The sequence below is a fragment of the Bombina bombina genome, chromosome 8 (genome assembly GCF_027579735.1).
Source record: "Bombina bombina isolate aBomBom1 chromosome 8, aBomBom1.pri, whole genome shotgun sequence".
NCBI classification, from domain to species: domain Eukaryota; kingdom Metazoa; phylum Chordata; class Amphibia; order Anura; family Bombinatoridae; genus Bombina; species Bombina bombina.
In genome coordinates, this window is record NC_069506.1 from 41,513,514 (window position 1) to 41,528,552 (window position 15,039).

At 35.5% G+C, this 15,039-nt stretch overlaps 1 protein-coding gene across 1 annotated transcript in view; it reads right to left on the minus strand.

Annotated features, from left to right (window-relative positions):
• ARHGEF16 (Rho guanine nucleotide exchange factor 16) overlaps window positions 1-15,039 on the minus strand; it is a 206,553-nt gene that overhangs the window by 36,123 nt on the left and 155,391 nt on the right. Inside the window, exon 7 of the mRNA XM_053690341.1 lies at window positions 8,522-8,674. Coding sequence (XP_053546316.1) covers window positions 8,522-8,674 — 153 coding nt within the window. The remainder of the gene's footprint in view (window positions 1-8,521; window positions 8,675-15,039) is intronic.

A 15,039-nucleotide genomic window follows, 5' to 3' on the forward strand; every position in this document is an offset into this window, starting at 1 on the left:
CTGTCCCTTTAGCTCTGAATACTGTGGGTTTTTTCATTTTTTTTTTAATTTGGAAACACACTGCAGACTTCACAAGCCTAACCTGCTACATATCTGCCCCTACTTGTTCTCAACGGAGGATACCAGATAAAGTGCAAAACAATTATTGTGATTAGATTTCTCTACTCCCAATAACAAGTGTTGATTGGCTCCTCCAAACATGGCAACTGGTAGGTGAAGCCTACAAACAAGGTGTTAGTTTGTTATGAAAATGTTTACACATGGATGGCATTTTTCATTACAACAATGTCTTGTAATTACAAGGTATTGTGTGTCCCTTGAAAGGAATATCATAATTAATCTTTCATGGTTCAGATAGAGCATGCAAGTTTAACAGACTTTTCAATGTACGTCTATTATCAAATTGACTTTGTTCTTTTATTATTTGTTGAAAAGCATACCTAGGTATGCTCAGAATCAGCAATGCACTACTGGGAGCTAGCTAATTATTGGTGGCTACACATATGCCTCTTGTCATTGGCTCATACAATGTGTTCAGCTAGCTCACAGTTATACACTACTACTCTAAAGCTGCTGTTAACAATGTGTTCTTTGCAGGGGTTAAACACATAATTATGTGAAAGCAATAGTGTATTAATAGAATGCTCTAACATGTTTGAGCATTTTCTTCTTACACTTTTAAGTCCCTTTAAAGGGACAGTAAAGTCAAAATTTCAACATTCATGATTCAGACAGAGTATGGAATTTTAAACAACTTTCCAATGTACTTCAATTACCAAAATTTGCTTCTCTCTCTTGTGTTGAAAATAGAACATTTTTGATAATTGTTTTCTCGGTTTCCTCACTGCTCCTAGAGAGGCTGAATACATATTGCATTAAAGGGATATAGAAAAGCCAAAATTAAACTTGCATGAGTCAGATAGATCAAGTCATTTTAAGACACTTTTAAACTCACTTCTATTTTCAAATGTGCTATGTTCTCTTGGTATCCCTTGTTGAAAAAGAATACACACATATCATACACTAGTGGGAGCTAGCTGCTGATTGGTGCCTGCACACACTTGTCTCTTGGCTAACTAGATATGTTTAGCTAGTTGCTAGTAGTGCAATGCTGTTCCTTTAGAAAAGGGTAACAAGAGAATGAAGCAAATTTGATAATAGAAGTAAATTGGAAAGTTGTTTAAATGGTAAGTTCTATCCAAATCATGTCCTGTCCCTTTAATAGGGATGGGCGAATGTTTCTAAAAATTCAAAATTTAAAAGAAATTTTGATACATTCGTTCATTTGAATTCGAATTTCGAATGTTTATATAACATTCTATTTGCGAATTTTCGTTTTCAAATTTTTCAATAAAATCGAAAATATTCGTTCGAATAATAGAATGTTTAGCTATGTATTCATTCAATTTCTAAACGTAATATTCTAATTCGAAATAGTATTTCTAGTCTAATGCTGTGTTTTTTAAATGTAATATTCAAATTCGAAAGTGACATTTGAAAACTGTAAATAACATTCGATAATAGAATTTTTTAAAAATTAGTTCTTAGCATTCTATTATGTAAATCGAATTTCTACAATAACATTTGTTCTAACATTTGAATATAAACACATTCGCCCATCCATACCCTTTAACCAGTATTCAGTCCCTCTACATGCCACATATTAATTGCTCGATTAGTGCAGGGGCACATTTATTTTTTTCACCTTACTGGTCCCCACAAAGGAGATGAGGTAAACATATATAAGACACTTTTTGAAGAATAGATCTCAGGTTTTCGACACAATAATAAAATATTGCTATCAAAACTATACTGTAAAGCATGATATATTTATACAACAAACCATATCCTTTATAAATAAGAAATATTCTCACACATATTAATCCACTAGATGGCAGCACTTGCCCTATTCCTACTAACCAAAGCTCCTCGAAGTAATATTCAAAGTATATTACTGCAATTGTCTTTTTTTATTCCTTTGCTGGATAAAATGATTATTTTTTTATGCTGGGGAATGTATGTCACTCACTGGCCACAAATTGAGCCAAAGGAGTTGTCAGTATCAGCCAATGAGAAATCTGTAACTGGAGATGAGTTGTGCACAAACATCAGTTTTAGTAGCATTATCCCAATGGTTTTTTTTCCCATGCAAAACACATTTTAGCATCTATAATTAAATATTATTACTGTTTCTTTCATTAGCATAGCCATTTAGACTGTGTAAATATATCAATATAATATCATTTCTAAAAACGATCATTTAAAGCTCTTGATGAAGATTTTCAGACAAGGAAGCGCAGAATGATTACTGAGCTGGACAGACGGTAATGGTCATTTAAAGGGACAGTCTACTCCAGAATTTTTATTGTCTAAAAAGATAGATAATCCCTTTATTATCAATACCCTAGTTTTGCACAGCCAACACAGTTATATTATGTACTTTTTACCTATGTGATTACCTTGCACCTAAGCCTCTGCAGACTGCTCCCTGAATCTCAGTTCTTTTGACAGAAGTGCATTTCAGCCAATCAGTGCTGACTCATAAATAACTCCATGTGAGTGAGCACAAAGTTATCCATATGACACACAAACTAGGGATAACTGAAACATTGTCAAAATGCACTGAGATAAGAGGCAGCCTTCAAGGGCTAAGAAACTAGCATATGAGCCTACCTAGGTTTAGCTTTCAACAAAGAATACCAAGAGAACAAAGCAATTTTGATGATAAAAGTAAATTGGAAATTTGTTTAAAACTGCATGCCCTATCTGAATCATGAATGTTTAATTTTGACTAGACTGTCCCTTTAAGTATAAGCCACTGCTTAGTACTTTGCTTTTATTACAACAATGAAACAGACTGCTTCATATCCCTTCCATATATATATCCCTTTAAAACAAAAAATAAACAAAAAAACCTTGGAGATAGATCTTTAAAAGCAGCAAAGCAGGTACTTATTTATCACGCCCATACAATGTGTATCTATCTTATACATTACCATTTAACAGGCTACCTGCAATTCCAACTCTTTAAAAAGGTTGAGAACAGATTTGAGCACAGTTTAAACATTTGTTATTTATTTAAATATGTGACATTTCCAAAACCAGCATTCAAATGCAGAGTATTTATTTTAATGGATTCTAATATGGTGATCAATTTAAGTATAAAAGTGAATCTCCCATTCAAAAAGTATAATTCTTGTATTAAATACTGAATGCTCAATAATTAATAGTTTATTATTTCTTAGAATACTATAAAGTGAAAGTGTATTGTTTCACACAAGCAACAACTTGCAAAATAAACTTGAATACATTTTCATGCTCTTTTGCCAAACGATATAACTTGTTTTTCCAGCTTCACTCAGCAAATATGTACTGACTAATGATCATTACAAAGCTGCCCCAATATAAATCCCCAAAAAGGGCAGATGTGGGGTGTGGTTAAGGGGATGTTAGGGGCATGGTAGATATTATTATTAACCGGTTCCACCCACATGATGAGAACGGGCCGTCATGCAAATCTCTGCATGTGAGCGACCAATTGCAATTCCCAGCACTGCTGGCCATAATCATTAGTGGTGTAGCGTTTGGTTGATATGGGTGAATGTGCTAAAAGTTTAATTCATTTGGTTAAACGAATAGTTCTGCGGACATTCGTTATGGACAATCGAATGTTGAAGAGAACAACAACAATTCGGTAAAGTTTTCAAATGTTCATAATTAGATCCAATATCCACATTCGAAATTTTGAATGTAACATTAGAATTTCCCTTAGTCTTGCCCATTTCCCATCCAGACATGCCCCACCAAACGCCAAGATATAGTCAGTATCCGCCCACTATCTCATTGATCCGCCCCCTGCTTCCACAGCCCAATCCCCAAAATGGCGGCAGACCCCTTCCCCCAACTATATAACAATATTGTGAGGTATATATAATATTGTGAGGTAAAAGTAAAAGCTATATTTAGAATTAAACTGAAACCAAAACTACATTAATGATTTTGTATTTCCTAATAAACTTGGCTGGCTGATGAGGGCAATTCCCTTTGCTTTACTGATAAAGAGGTGCACGCCTGTGAAACAAAAAAACATTGATTATAAGGCAGAAACATGAGATGTTTTTTTAATAAAATCAATAAAACAACTTTTGAAATTTGCTTTCATAAATAAAAATATATATATACAATGTGCCTTTAACAAACGTGAAGAATCGCTTCAGGTATACATCAAAGATTACAACTTACTGGTTTAAGCTGAACATTGTGGTTTCTAACCACAGTGTGTATAATATCGTCACACCAGCTTTACTTTGTCCCTTAGGCAATGAACAGCTTTGAAATATGCTGTAGATTGCAGTGCATGGTTTAAAGGGAAATACATATACATATGGAATGTGCTAAACATGTGATAGCATTTATCAGAAGTCAAATGTTTGTAAATGAAAAAGCAGATCACAAAATGTAATCATATACTGTGGTTATACTTCCAAGTCAGTTTTATGTCCTTTTCCCTAACGTAGCTTTTTTATATATATAAAAACCAAACAGGAATGTGTTATACGCAACAATACATATTAATGGACACTTTAATGAAATTAAAATAATGATATGTTCTAATTCATTATTTCTAACCTTAAAGGTTATACTAAAGTACAGCTCAGTATATATATATATTTTTTTAATAAAACATCTGTGTAAATAACAATCACACTTGCAGGATTTTAGTTGTAATTTACCTTCAAATTTGTGAATTTGCTGACCCTTCCGTTTCTCTATTATAAAGCATTTTTTAAATGTTTATTATAATCAGGGAGGAGCTATTCAACTAATGAGAAGGCTATCACTCAACCCATTAGATTCAATGTTTACTTTGAGGGCCACCTAGAATATACTGTGTATGCGCAGCAGTAGCTCAGTGAGGCCAGCCTGTAAATGGTTAAGGACCATGAGTGTGTATAGCCTTCTGGTTGGCTAAGCTGCCCCCCCCACACTGATTAAAATAATAAAAGAATTAAAAAAAGTTCTGATCCATTTTATTGCTGGAGTTTATTTAATTGTTTACAAATAGCTCCTTTACCTTTGCATCATCATTTGAAATAGCTTATTTTGCCTGCAGTATTCCTATCTATACTAAAAGTTTCTATACTTACGTTTAAGCTATAGAAAAGCTGTGTAAACATAGCCAGCAGAAGAAACTACACTCCCAGTGGGAGGTTGGAGAGATAAGTAATAAAAAGATCATTTTCAATTGTTCTCGAAGTATAAAGATGCATGTTTATGTACAAAAAGTGATCACATAATGAGATCTGATTTCCTGGCAAGCTCAACCCATTTTAATAGTTATTGTTATAAAGATCAAAACCAGCTGTTTTATATACAAAATTAAACAATCAAATTAGCATACATTTTATAGTCTGCAGCTGGTAAAAAAAAATCAATGGAAAAATAATTTTACAGTGCACTGTCCCTTTAAGGATAAGATGGATATAATTGTAACATGTGTTTTGCTGTATAAAGATAATTCCTACTATGTTAAAAAAAAGTTTCCCAACACAGAACAAGGTGTGTCAGTGCAAGTCTAGGCAAATGCAAGGTCAGCACAATTATTAGCAAATAATTTGCACACCCATCCAGTGTACATCACAATAATTCAACCTACGAAAAAATAGTATGTAAAACACAATAGCATTTTGTGAATAACGATACAAGGACAAAACCCCTATCCAAACTGCTTGGAACCGGAAAAGTTTGAATTTTAGAATATTTGTATATTAGCAACTGTAAAATGCGACAGCTTGGAGAGGGGATATAACCAAGTGTAAACAATAATATCCTGTGTCATTTAGGCAATATTTACATATCATAATACAGCTAATACAAAAGGTAATTTTATATATTTTTAAATACTTTTGTACCCCAAGGTGGCAGAACATGTTGTAATCGGAGATGTCATCGCAGAGGAAGGGAGACATGCTGGAACTGTTAGCACTTTCACAGTGCTGTTTCCACATCAGGCTGTTCCCTTTAAATAGAACTGTGCTGTGGCTGCACTGTATAAGTTTTCCTAAACGCAGTGCAGCCAGAGCGTAACGGTATTTGAAGAGAACATTGACTGCTGACTGGAATTCAGGTATATTTTTCAACCTGCCCCTAGCCTTTCTCAGTCTACAAAGCTGTGACTCCTGAAAGGAAGGTGTTCTTGTGTGCAAAGCCCCCTTTTTTATAATTATGTGATGTTAGACCAAGAACAGTATAAAAATCCTTGTGATATGAGAGAAACCTATTTAAAAAAACTGAATTCACCTATTTAAATCTGATTTAGTCTTTAATTTGTAATCTGAATCTGTGACTATAAAGATGAAACATTATTAAAGTCACATGAGTAAACAGTCCACCTTTACGGTTTGGTTCACATTATGCAGCGAGCAATGTTAAACACATGGTTTTTTTATTGTACCAGTATCTCTTCTGGTATGTTGGGGTGAGTTGACTGTACAATAAATAACTTTAGTAAATAATATTACACAAAACAGGGCTCCAAAATAAAATTTAAATTTGAAAGTTGAATACTAGATTCTTAATAGTAAAGCTTCCCAGCATTAAAGGGATTGTCTAGTCAAAATTAAATTTTCATGATTCAGATAGAACAGCAATTTTAGGCAGCTTTCTAATTTACTCCTATTATCAATTTTTCTTTGTTCTCTTGGTATCTTTATTTGAATGTAAGATTAGGAGCTGAACCATTGTTGGTTCAGGATCTGGGTAGTGCTTGCTGATTGGTGGCTACAAAAGGGGCTGGTTCCTATGCTTACATTCCTGCTTTTTTAAATAAAGATACCAAGATTACGAAGAAAAATTGATCATAGGAGTAAATTAGAAGTTGCTTAAAATTGCATGCTCTATCTGAATCATGAAAGTTACATTTTTAGAAAGTTTAACCCCTTAAGGACCAGCGACGTACCCTGTATGTCACTGGCCTTTTTTTGGGACTTGATTGTTTTATAGCGCGGTCTTGCCACCAGCGTTGAGACTGCTCTATTCCACAAAGCCTGCTGGAGGGAGTGCATTAATAGCGTGTTCTTGCTAGACTTGTGCTATTATGTCCTGAAAAAACCCTTAACGACCAGTGACATACAGGGTACATTGTGGTCATTAAGGGGTTAAATTTGACTGGACTATTCCTTTAATGCAGCAGGTGTGCAAGTGCAGACTGAGGTTTTCTGCCAGAACCTTTCAAAAATCCAAAAGATAAAGAATGTCCACAGCACATTACTTTCAAGACAATTCCTTTATTAGGACAAGATGAAGAACATGCAACGTTTAGGGCCTTTCGACCCTTAATCATGCATCTTTAAGATACTTTAAAAAGGGACTTTAAAAGTTGATGTATTTCTTTGCTGCGGCTAAAAAGTAGATGTTTTAATATTTAGCATATTTTTTATTATCAATAATTAAAAAAAGATATTTTGGTCCAAAATAAAAAATGTTTTTGTGCTTGTGGAATCATGTGTTTGATCACATCATCTCCCGCAGTTATATTGGTGTACAACCAATGAGCAACCTGGCCCTAGGGAATGTTTCTTAAAGGGACATGAAACTGCGGCAATTAGCTTTTATGCTTTTCAACAAAGGATAACAACAAAACAAAGAAATATATGATATATGTAAATTAGAAAGTTGTTTAAAATTGTATGTTCTATCTGAATCATGAAAGAAAATTGTTGGGTTTTATTTCCCTTTAAAGCTGTAAAATTAGTATTGAGTCTATCTTTTTTACATGCATTTTTTTTTTTTTTTTTAAATGCATGATACCAGTTTGTTTAGTTGAATGCAGGGCTCAACAACAGAATTGTCGAGTACTGGTTTATTGTCCAGTTATATTGTCAAGTGTAAAGATTTCTATAAAGGTTTTGTGCTGCTCTAGGCACTCAACATTCTGCCCCCCCCCCCCCCCCCCAGGTTTTAGGCCTTTTTTTAGCGAGGGTGTAACGTGACTTTTTTCAAGGAATTTCCAAAAAGTAAAATGTTTGTGTTCAAGTGCACGTGTGTGAGTGTGTGTAGTGCTGTGAGTGTGTAGTGCAGTGTGGGTGTAGTGAGTGTGTGAAGTAAGACTCAAAAAGTGCTGCCCTCCCCCAAAATCTGCCACCCTAGGCAAGTGCCTTGTTTGCCTAGGCCAAAATACACCCCTAAATAGAAACATTCAATGATATACAGCATAGAATGTATAGGGACATAAAACATCTTTACATTACAAGTCTGTATCTAAATATAACTAATTAGAGACAGATATGAAGCAAGGTTAGATATATAAAGTCGGCAGTGTGCACTTCTAGTTATCAATATTGAAGTACCAAAAATATTCAGAAATAAATTACATAAAAGAGGGGCAAACTACATAATGAAAGTATAATAAAGTTTTTTTACTATGCACAATTAATCATTTTATATTACAATCTCAGGGTGTGTCATGACCCTTTAAGGGATAACAGAATCAACCCTCTCTGAGTAGAATGTGGCTACTTACAGCAACTTTTGCAGCGTTCTCTGTTGGTACATTTCATTGGAGCAATAAATAACATACGGATGAAAGTAGTTCAGTGCATGGTTTTCCACAATATCACTAATGTCGTGAATAAATGCATCGTCTTTGTGTCTGACTTCCAAGTCTTCAAAAAATCTGAAAAAAGACAGAAAAAAATATTCATTTCATTTGGAGGTATTATTTACATATTTGCACCCTGGTGGTTGTCAGCAGGTGGGTTGATCAGCTATCTGGACTTTGTATATATATATATATATATATATATATATATATATATATATATATATATATATATATATATATATATATATATATATATATATATATATATATATATATATATATATATATATATATATATATATATATATATATATATATATATATATATATATATATATATCTCTTTCTCTCTCTCTTTCTTTCTTTCTTTCTTTCTATCTCTCTCTCTCTCTCTCTCTCTCTCTCTCTCTCTCTCTCTCTCTATATATATATATATATATATATATATATATATATATATATATATATATATATATATCTATCAAGATTTACATACGTTTTATTAACCTGTATGTTTATGCAAGCAGTATGTAAAGGGGACATAGATGAGTTAAAATTAACCATCCATGTGTACATAAACAAATGTTTTTACAATTTTTGTCTATTATCAAATCCTACCTATTTCTATCAGTCTCTTTTGTTAAAACTTAGCTTCTTTCCACAAGGACATACTTAAGTAGGCTCAAGAGTGTGCACGTGTGTTAAGAACTATATGTAAAACACTACTTTTTTTAATCAAATTTCTGTGTGTGTGTGTGTGTGTGTGTGTGTGTGTGTGAGAGAGAGAGAGAGAGAGAGAGAGAGAGAGAGTCTTTGTGTGGGAGTGTGTCTGTGTGTGGGAGTGCCATTGTGAGAGAGTGCGTGTCTGTGTCTTTCTGTGTGTGTGTGTGTGTCTGTGTGTGAGTGTGTCTGTTTGTGGGAGACGGGGAGTGCCATTGTGTGAGAGAGTGTGTGTCTGTAAGTGTCTGTGTGAGTCTGTTAGTTTCTGTGGGAGAGTGTGTGTGAGACAGAGGACTCCATGTACTAAGCAGCGTAAGCTGCTCTGGAGCTCTTGCGGGGAAGGTTTGCACATGCCCACTTCCAGCTATCTAAGAAGCAGCGGTCTAAGATGGTGGAGAGAACTTACCCCAAACTCACTCGGGGTGACTGACAGAACCTTCTCTTGTTTTGGCGGGCATCGCACACTAATAGGAGTGTGTAATGATGCATACGGGCAGCGGACAAACAGGATTGCTGCCCGTTTACAGCGAAGGCATGCGGACACCTTCTCAAGTTTAGAAGCTGGTCCACATGCCGCTTAATACATGGAGGCCATAGAGTGTGTGAGAGCGTAAATATCTATGTGCAAGTTTGTGTTTATCTGCTATTATACATACCGTGTAATCTGCAAAATGTGTTTTGTTGTGCGTGGCGCAAGAGAGTGTTCAGGTTTGGTCTGAACTAAAGGTGACGACACTACTTTTAAAAACCATTATTGTATTCGTCTTTTATAAATGATGCATTTGTCAAGTTGGGCAAATATAAAGCACATACAGGACAAAGATTTTTATTTTTTATTTTCACATCCTGTCCTATTTCAAGCTCTGTAAATGTGCAATGTCAGTGAGTATTTTCTCCATCAATCTCCTCCTCACATTATTACCATTTATCTACCAAAGGACAAACTAGAGGAGACAAAGGAAATGTGAAGCTTCATCCAGGTCTTGATATAGACAGGATAAGAAAGAATCTTGTGACAGGTTACAAGGATACTGCACAACGTATTCTTTTAAAGGTTTAAAAATGCATTACATTGGTAAACTGAGCAGCAACAGTTTTCAAAACACATGGTTTACACATTCTAAAAATACACCAAAAAAAGAAAGAAAAAACCCTTAAAAAGGCATAGAAAAGTCAAAATTAAACTTGCATGACTCAGAGCATGTCATTTTAAGACCCTTTAATTCAAAATAAAAGAATGCACACGTATCCTACACTAGAGGGAACAAGCTGCTGATTGGTGCCTGCACACATTTGTCTCTTATTATTGGCTAACTAGATGTGTCCAGCTGGGTGCTAGCTGCTGATTGGTGCCTGCACACATTTGTCTCTTATGATTGGCTAACTAGATGTGTTCAGCTAGCTGTCAGTAGTGCAATGCAGCTCCTTCAGCAAAGGATAACAAGAGAATGAACCAAATTTGATAATAGAAATAAATTAGAAAGTTGTTTAAAATTGTATGTTCTATCCAAATTATGAAAGAAAGTGCTGGGGTTTTCTGTCCCGTTTAAGGGAAATTCTAGTGTAATGATAACATGCTCTGTTTCATTTTATTATTAAATGAATATGATTCTAACTGATTTTAACCCCTGCAAGAGTATAACACCTCAGTAAAGTCTAACATTAATTTCTAAACCATTTTTAGTCCGATGGTTTCACTGCACTACAATTCATTATGTCTGGAAGAGCAAATGTAAACTGATGTGTTCAGCTAGCTCCTAGTAGTGCATTACAGCTCCTTCAATAAAGTATACTAAGAGAATGCAGCAAAATTGATAATAGAAGTACAACTGTATGCTCTATCTGAATCATGGAACAAAAATGTTGGGTTTCATGTCCCTTTAATGCGTCACTAATGTTTTTTTTTTTGTTTGTTTTTTTCATTTTACATTCTTTTTCACTGCCCCTAGAGGCTAGACGGCCTACTGCAGACTCCAGAATGATGACCCTACAACATTCTATGCAGTAATTGTTTGATTAGTGCATTAGCTCATTTATATACGTTTATTTACACAGTTCCTACTGTGGGGCCTGTATTTTTAATATAGTAAATCTAAACCATTAGTTTTTAATTTTACATAAGAGCAAATACCAGACTGTTCATCTTAAAAGTAATGCAATTACCATTTTGAATCATTTGAAATTGATTTTGCACAGGGGTGTACTTACTTCTGTTGTATACTAGATATATGTCCCTTTAAAAAATAAAATGAAGATCACCTTTGCCTGGAATTTGGATTAGCCAAGTATTTTGGAGATAAAATTACCTAATTATTTTAATTGCACCTTTAATCTCTGTACATTTACAGTTAAAAGCTGTCTCCAGCAGAAGATAGTTATCTAGGTCCCAAACTTTGAAGCCAAATTAACTCTTTAGCTGCTGGTCTTGTTACACATTGGCAATCAAACGGTTAACAGAGAACATAATCAGGTGAAGTTTTAGGGGAATGGTTGCATTTTCAATTTCCAGTCTCCTGCCTTGGGGATGGAACATCAAAACATCAAAGATTTCCGGCTATCCACTCCAGATGGGAATTGCGCAATAAATGGGTAAAAAAAAAAAAGAAAAGAAAAAAAAAGAAAAGAACATTTCATTATTGAAAAGGCAAGGGAGCTCAGACATAGAAGCTCAGTGCACAATACCCAGGAGGCCATGCCTTCTATGAAAAGATTGCACAAATCCAGAAGGAATTTGGATACAGCTAAGTCTGACTGACAGGTCAAGAAATACTATCATAACGCAGCTTGTCCCCTGCATATGTTGGTGCTTATGTCACGCTGGCAAGATCAGGCCCCTTGCTAGGATTCAGATGGTTTCTATAGAAATGTATGTTTAGTGCGTTCTGCACGCCGGTGTTGTTTCGTTTTATTTAAATCATGTGACAACCTAGGGCAGGCAAAGACAAAGATCTAAGACTACAGAGGTCTTTCCAACACAAAGTATCTCTGATTTCTATGATATTCTACAGATACAGAGAACTTTTACTCATATATAACATGACTCATTGTTTAGTGTATTAGTGCTGTAATATTAACCGGGAATGTGTGCCATTTTATTAGTGCACAAAGTCCCTTTTTATATTAGCATTTAAAACTGTAATTTTGTTAGCAATAATAACATTATTTAGCAGTGCTTAGTAATAACCATAGAAAATAATGTTGAGCATATGTATCTGCTGTAGCCAAGGGAGAGATATAAAATTAGTTCTTTCACTAATCTAGCAATCATGGTTTGATCAGTCTGGGGGTAAATCCGCCACCTCTGATATCGGAAGAGGTTAGGAGCAAAAGTGTGGGAACTCACCAAGACTTCCACCCTTAAAACAATTAATATTGTTTTATATATATACACACACACTGTATTTATATGTATATAATCTATACACTTTGGTTAATGAAAGCAAATTAAATCCAATGAAGGGTTAAATGGTTGCCTTTGGGCTAAGACGACTCCTCTGTCACAGAGTCTCACCCACTTAAGGAGCAATAGTCCTATTTCTGCTGAGGGGAGCTAAATAACCCCAGATAAAGCCACACAGAAATGTAAGCACCATGTGTTCCACACAGTGTGGGGGTAATCACAGAGCAGGATTGTTTATAGGCTTGCATTTAGCGTATTGAAGGAAGTGTTACTGCCCATTACTAGAGGATTTCACTATCCCTCAAACCAGACTGTGCTCCAACTCCTCCCACCAGCAACAGCAGTCTTTACTGAAGCATTTATATTCTCTGTCCAAAGGGAACTTAGTTCCGCCTGCAAAAATAGTGCAGGAACTCCGTTCCCATGCGTTCCCGCTCCACTTGACCCCTTAGGAGGCAGCGGACTACTAGATCACTGATTGTTAAATTGGGGTTGCAGTCTTGCATGTGCGAGTCTGCACTGCAAATGGCTCAGAAGCTGTAAATGCAACCTGATAAATAATCCACTAACAATAATTAATTAAGCATTTTCCCCTGGGTGATATGTTAGATCCTGTAAGAAAGAAACTTTATATTTTCAAAGATTTCCGGGTTACATTTAGAGTTCCTATGTGGCATACATTTTATTTTTTGCAATTGAAAGGGTATGCCTCCCAATTAGTGAGAAGATGTCCTACTATTTGGCAAGACCACCCTTTGTTGGACTATTTGAATTCTAAAAAGAGGTCCCGCTCATCAATTTATAAAATACTTCTATGATTGGACAAAGGGAACATTTTTGGAGAATTAAGGGGCAAATGGGTGAAGATTCTTAATGTTCCAGATATTGTTACAAAATTACTAAATAGTTTAAACATAACTCAACGTTTAGCTACCTCTGTGAAATTGAGGGAATTCAAACCAGAAAATAATTCACAATGATTATTAATTCCTAGAAGAGTTGTGAAATGGAAAAGAGTTAAAAATGTCTGTGTGAAGTGTTAAGTTACAGACCCGGATTTGGGATACCTTATCTGCAACTGCTCTAAATTCATGCAATTTTGGCTGAAGGTGGCTTATTTTCTGTCACAGATAATAGAAGTAGAATGTCCTCTCTTGACAGAGTAATCCTTTCTCCTATCTAGCATCGAGTCTTGGAACGGTAGATTCCTTCTATTAAACAGATCAAGAGTTCTTTAATAAAACAAGTGATAGTAAAAGCTTATGACTATATTTGGAGTAAGGACGAAGGCTTCCTTCTCTAAAACTTGGAGGAAATGGATTTCTCATATGTGATGTGACCTAAGAAAATTGAATTTGTCAAATTGTTAATTTTCAAGTGGGGTAGGGGAGAGAGGGTGGGGAATATTTAAGATCTGGAGAGGAAAGAGAATATATATATATATATATATATATATATATATAATATATATATATGTTACAACTTCATGCACTCACTGTTATCATTTATTCAGATGCCCGGGTGTCTCCTCAATGTATTCATGCAAAAAACTTCAAACATGAGGGCACTCACAGGACTTTATTATATAGAAATTATTATTCATCAAAATATTTCATCAAAGAAGCAAGGTCAACGTTTCAGCTTATAACCTAAGCTATCTTCAAGACCTAACATAATATTGCCGGTGAAATTTGATTATAAAAAGAGGGTTTTCAGACCGCCGCTCTTGCTCTACTGAGCGGGTCTGGTTTTCCCCCTGAGCGCATCTGGGCAGCTGTCTAGTCACAACCCGGCCCGCTCGCGCCATTACACTCAATGCAGGAGAGAGAGAGAGAGGAGAAAGAGAGAGAGAGGAGAGAAAGAGAGAGAGAGGAGAGAAAAAGAGAGAGAGAAGAGAAAGAGAGAGGAGAGAAAGGAGAGAGAGAGAGGAGAGAAAGAGAGAGGAGAGAGAGAGAGAGAGAGAGAGAGAGAGAGAGAGAGAGAGAGAGGAGAGAAAGAGAGAGGAGAGAGAGGAGAGAGGAGAGAGGAGAGAGAGAGAGAGAGAGAGAGGAGAGAGAGAGATGAGAGAGAGAGATGAGAGAGAGAGAGAGGAGAGAAAGAGAGAGGAGAGAAAGAGAGAGGAGAGGAGAGAAAGAGAGAGGAGAGAAAGAGAGAGGAGAGAAAGAGAGAGGAGAGAAAGAGAGAGGAGAGAAAGAGAGAGGAGAGAAAGAGAGAGGAGAGAAAGAGAGAGGAGAGAAAGAGAGAGGAGAGAAAGAGAGAGGAGAGAAAGAGAGAGGAGAGAAAGAGAGAGGAGAGAAAGAGAGAGGAGAGAAAGAGA